The sequence below is a fragment of the Medicago truncatula genome, chromosome 8 (genome assembly GCF_003473485.1).
Source record: "Medicago truncatula cultivar Jemalong A17 chromosome 8, MtrunA17r5.0-ANR, whole genome shotgun sequence".
Taxonomy (NCBI): domain Eukaryota; kingdom Viridiplantae; phylum Streptophyta; class Magnoliopsida; order Fabales; family Fabaceae; genus Medicago; species Medicago truncatula.
Genome location: NC_053049.1, coordinates 7,347,713 through 7,353,111, shown reverse-complemented (window position 1 = coordinate 7,353,111; position 5,399 = coordinate 7,347,713). Strand labels below are relative to the sequence as shown.

General features: G+C 27.9%; 1 protein-coding gene across 1 annotated transcript; it reads right to left on the bottom strand.

Annotated features, from left to right (window-relative positions):
• Window positions 1-1,157: 1,157 nt before the first annotated feature.
• On the bottom strand, window positions 1,158-3,749 carry LOC11425536 (putative receptor-like protein kinase At1g72540). The gene is made up of 5 exons (XM_003627255.4): window positions 3,294-3,749; window positions 3,019-3,154; window positions 2,775-2,911; window positions 2,555-2,678; window positions 1,158-1,946 (listed from the first exon to the last, which is right to left on the bottom strand). The coding sequence occupies exons 1-5, from the start codon at window positions 3,675-3,677 to the stop codon at window positions 1,300-1,302; spliced, it is 1,428 nt and encodes a 475-aa protein (XP_003627303.1). The 5' UTR covers window positions 3,678-3,749; the 3' UTR covers window positions 1,158-1,299.
• Between the last annotated feature and the right edge of the window lie 1,650 nt (window positions 3,750-5,399).

Here is a 5,399-nt window from a genome sequence, read left to right as displayed (position 1 = left end):
TTTCTTGTTATTGTTACTTCATTTGATAATTATCCATATACTTGCATTTCATCGATATAAGTGTCAAATCAAAAGTTTTTACCTTCTAGAGAAAATCTACTAAGTTTCAAATATTATTTAGTATTTCATCAATAGTTCAAGTTAACAGATAATATATACACATTTTGAAATATAAGTAAATATAATGAGTGATTATATTTTAAATTTATGAAAGTACAATTTATTTGAAATTTGTCGAATTTATAAGTTTATACGGTACACCATTCAGTATTATTTTATCGAGCAATTGTGTTACAAGATGTAGTGTTAAGACTTAAAATTAATATCATATTAGGTTATTTTTATAAAGTTATACAAAAATTGCAGAATATTTAGTGGCTATGAGATACATCGATATTAACTTCATATGCACGGAAGAAGTCAACGGCACTAGTTAGTCAACAAATAATTTGGCTTATTTCACTTTCAACATCTACAATTTTCAAATGAATGAAAATTTATGACTTTGTGAAGTAAGAAAGAAATAATGTCATAAATAGATAATAGAATGTTATTATGTTCTTCAATCTTCCTTTGCTTCTCTTGTCAAAAAAAAAAATATTCCTTTGCTTCTTACGTAAGGCATCACAACAAAGGTAGCAATTGTCAATAACAAGGTGGAAAATTCGATGTAAAAACGAAGAAAAACAATTGACAATTACTCCCTCCGTTTGTCTCTAATAAAATGATGCTTAGATATAGAGACGGAGGGAGTAATTTGCATCAAACATGTGACTAAACAAGAAAGAATAATATGGAAATTTTCAATAATAAAATAAAACTATTTATTAAAACAAGTTTTGTTTTTGTTACTTGTAATAGGTGTGAAGTATCAACCACTTTCATGACAATGATAAATATTCGTTACACAACTTAATTGGACACAAGACTCTCATAAAAAACTTGATTTCTACTCAAACTAACACAATTTGTTACTACTTAAAGTTTATTATGTATACATACACAATGTGTGTAAATGTGTGAGAGAAATGCACGTAAAATTTAAACTTGCTATCTTTATTAGAAATGTGTAACATCAGTCCCTTAAAACAAAAATGGAATTTCCAAAAAAAAAAAAAACATCAAAATCAAACTCCAAAAAATGAAGAAAAAAAAAAAACCAACAAAAATAAAACCAAGACTTATATATGTATTGTGATGTACAATTAATATATTTTAATTTCTTCCTATGTTCTTTTCTTCCCCTAACTTTATCTATGATTATATTACATCATGGTAGAGAATTTAGGTTCAATCTTTCTAATATTGGCAAATGTTCACTTCTTGTTGCTTATCCTCGCTTTGTTTGGGTGAGTATAAACTAGTTCCAAGAGTCTTGTACAAAGCAGTATCAGAGTGAACAGAACGAGACTTCATCAATGGTTTAACACGTCGTCGATCGCTACGACTTTTACGTTGACTTTGATGACCCTTTTCATTTTTCTCTCCCTTTTCTTCATCTTTACTTTTCACAACCCTTTTGTTGATCTCATTCTCATCACGTTCATTTTCATTTCCTTTTTTATCCACATTTAGTGACACTTCAATATTTGTTACCTCAATAGGAGCTACATAAACAAAATGACCAATTGGAATGTCATTTAATTTCATGACATGCTCTAAGGTCTTAACAACTGTTCTCATTGTTGGTCTACTTTTATCATGATGACTTAAACATTGATAAGTCAACATTGCTAATTTTCTAGCACCTTCAATTGAGTATTGATCTTCTAGTCTTGAATCAATTATTCTTTCAAGTCTGTGTGAATCCTTCAATGATGGCCTTGCCCATTCTACTAAATCTTGCTCTCTTGGAGTTCTTTTTTTGTCCACTGATTTCTTTCCTGTTAGTAGCTCTAAGAGAACAACTCCAAAGCTATATACATCACTCATTGTTGTCAAACGACCTAAAAGAAGGATATAAAATAAATGAGTTAGTTTAAGAACATTTATGAGATTTTGATGAATTAGTAGCTTAAATATTCCTCAAAAAATAGTCAATGTGAAAATATGATTTTAACCCATGTAAACAGGAAAAATGTAATGTCAGCCATTTTTTTAATGATTACAATTGGTCCCTCATGTCTCCGAAAAAGAAAGAAGAAAAGTTGAGACTTGATCGTGTCTTGTCACTAAACATGTGGACCGTTCGATCAAGATCATATTTCAAGTTCCCTATATTCGATTTTAAAAACATAAAAAAAATAAAAAAAATAAAAAAAAAATAAAAAAAAAAAAAATTAGACCATATGATCTTGATCGGACCATGTAGACGCTGCTAGCTGCATACACTCACCTCACACAATCCAAATCCCAAAAGTTGACTATAAGAGTATAAAAGCCAGACAATTGTGATCATCTTTAAAAATAAAAAATAAAAAGGACAAAAAAATGACGAAAATTTGAGGGACCAAAAACATTAGTTATCTTATTTTAAAGAATAAAAATATATTTAAGCCTAAATGAAAATTAAAGGGGTAGGTTTAATTGATTTTGACTATAGATTAGAATATACCTGTATTGATATATTCAGGAGCAGCATATCCATGTGTACCCATCACACGAGTTGTAATATGTGTTTGATCTTTATCTGGTCCATCTATTGCTAAACCAAAATCTGACAACTTAGCATTGTAATCCTGAAAAATAATTAATATATATGTTCATGTCAATTTCTGTTGATTCAATTTGCTCTACAAATTTTGATAATTAAAATGCATGATTTGAATACTTACAGCATCCAATAGAATGTTTGAGGCTTTAACATCTCTATATATAACTGGTTTCTCCTCTTCATGAAGAAAAGCTAGTCCTTTAGCAGCACCAATTGCTATTTTGATTCTTGTTAACCAAGGTAAAGTTGCTAAATAACCTGCATTTTAAAAGAATAATAAATATTTTGTTAGAAAATATTTAAATAAGAATTCTATGTTCATTTAGCTTTGAAAATATTTAAGAAAAAATTAAACATGCATTTACCTTTGAAAAGCTTTTCTTCAAGACTTCCTCTTTCCATGTATTCATACACAAGAAGTCTATGTTCATCTTCATAGCAGTAGCCTATTAAGTTAACAAGATTGCGATGCTTCAATTGCCCCAAAAAGATAACTTCAGCCTATATAATACAAAGAAAAAAAATTAGAAAACTTTCATCAACCATTTTAAACTACTCGAACCAGACGAAACTACATGATCGAATCATAGTAGAGTCTGGTTCATGGTTTAATCGGTTGAAAGGTTTAAAAAACACTTACCAACCACTCTCTATGACCTTGTTTTCCATCCAAGTTTAAGGCCTTAACAGCCACAGCTTGAGGAACAAGTGTAGGCCTAAGTTTATCATCAATAAAACCTTTATACACCTTTCCAAATCCACCTTCTCCAAGAAAATTTGATTTGTCAAAGTTGTTTGTGATCTCTTTGAGTTCCTTGCAAGTGAAAATATGAAGATTTGATCCCACTAATGAATTGGATAAATCACTCATGACAGAAGGTGATGAATAATCACTTAAATCAGATAGAGAAATTCTACATGAACCTGTCTTTTTTGAAACAAATTTTGGTGTTTCCAATGAAGGGTTTTTGTCCTTGAAACAACCAAGTACAAATGATTTCCATTGAATTTTCTTTGAAGGCATTTTTTTTATTAACTATATGTGCCGGCTCAGAAAGATTTTGAGTTTGATAGCTTTACAAGTATATGAAAAATGTGGTTTAGGTGGGTGCCTTTTATATACATTATTACATGACAAAGTCCTAAAAAGTTTCCTAGCAATTTTATAATTAGAAAGACTTTGAAAATGAAGGCTTGAACCTTTTTTTTTTAATAATGATGGCTTAAACCTTATTTCATATATCTTTTACACTTTTAATTAATTATAATTATTACATAACAAAAAATTAACTTTAATTAAAATTATACAAAAAAAATTTAAAGAGTAAAATATATATCTTAAAAATCACGTTTATGAATTGTTTTGTAGTAATTGTTTTACAGTATAATTTTTTTACATCAATGTAACAGAATCAAACTTTAGTTAATTAATTTACACTTTGACTAATTTTGTTCTCCCTTTATCAAAAATTTAATATTTTGTTTTGCCGTGTGGGCCAGTGATATTGATAAGATTTTCTAGCTTATGTCATTTGCTGCACGACTTGATAGTCCTTCATACCCACTTCATAAAAAATTTGAAGGACTTGTCAATATTTCTAATAAAGTAATGTAAAAGGTGTTAACTAGTTTTGTGTTGAATATCATTTTTTTCAGGTGCTAAAGTGTATTTGCAAAGTGGCTCCTTGTGATCGAAACTAGAGATAGTTTAATTCCACTAATAGTTAACAACCTCGATGAAGCTTCATCTATCTATAAGAATTATGTTGGTATATTTTGGATGTCATTACAAATCACTAACAATATTAGATTTGACACAGTTAGGTTTATACAAAAATCAAGTTTAATTGATCTTATTAAAATTTCAAAAGCTTAGGTATCATGACTTGTTATCTATGATCTATCATAGGTTTGTTTTTAGATATGAGTCTAACATTTTTAAAATTGAAAGGTCTATTCTATATTAACATCTTTAAATAAGTTATTTGATAAACCGATATATAGATTAATGAACTAATAGACCAATAAAATTATGTTCTATTTTGATATTTAACATGATCTTTCTGGTGAATGTGAATTTATATGATACAAAAGTCTAATTCTTATTTTTAATGGTGCATCTAAGTCGTGTTTGGTATAGATTAGAAATTAGAATAAAAGTGAATTTGATATAAATTATTTGGAATTATATATTTTATTAACATTTTTAAGAAAAGCATAAACTATGGTTGAACCACAAATTATCTCTTTTATTAAAACTTTTTTTCATAAAAAATTAATCAATATAAAGTGTTTCATTTTCAGCATAATAATATATTTTTAAAAAAATGATTTTCAAAGAAGCTTCCCCACAAACATACTAAAAGTTAACACAATATCAAAAATTACTTTTTTTAAAAAAATCTTAAACAAACGGGCTCTTAAATATGCAAAAGTTTAATGTAGACAAATATGCATAAATTATTGAATTGTTAGAAAATTTATAATTTAACAAAAAAAAAATCTAATATAATGAAAGTTACATCCATATTTATTTAAATAAACTATATGAAAGACTTGAAAGGATTTTATGAATCGCACACAAATTTGGCGATATCATGTAAGGTTAATCCCACTATTCTCATCCATATAGTCGATGGTGGAAACTAATTCCTCAAATTAGATAAAATTGATTTGATTATATATTTGGCTGAAGTTTCTCTCAAAAGTTTTGACGTTGTTGTATTATAAGACTCGAAATCCTCAA

Coding starts and splice junctions, on each gene's coding strand:
- LOC11425536 (XM_003627255.4), bottom strand. CDS start 3,677: ATGCCTTCAAAGAAAATTCAATGGAAATCATTTGTACTTGGTTGTTTC. Junction 3,155..3,293: donor AAGGTCATAGAGAGTGGTTG/GTAAGTGTTTTT, acceptor TGTATTATATAG/GCTGAAGTTATCTTTTTGGG. Junction 1,947..2,554: donor TCCTGAATATATCAATACAG/GTATATTCTAAT, acceptor TCCTTCTTTTAG/GTCGTTTGACAACAATGAGT.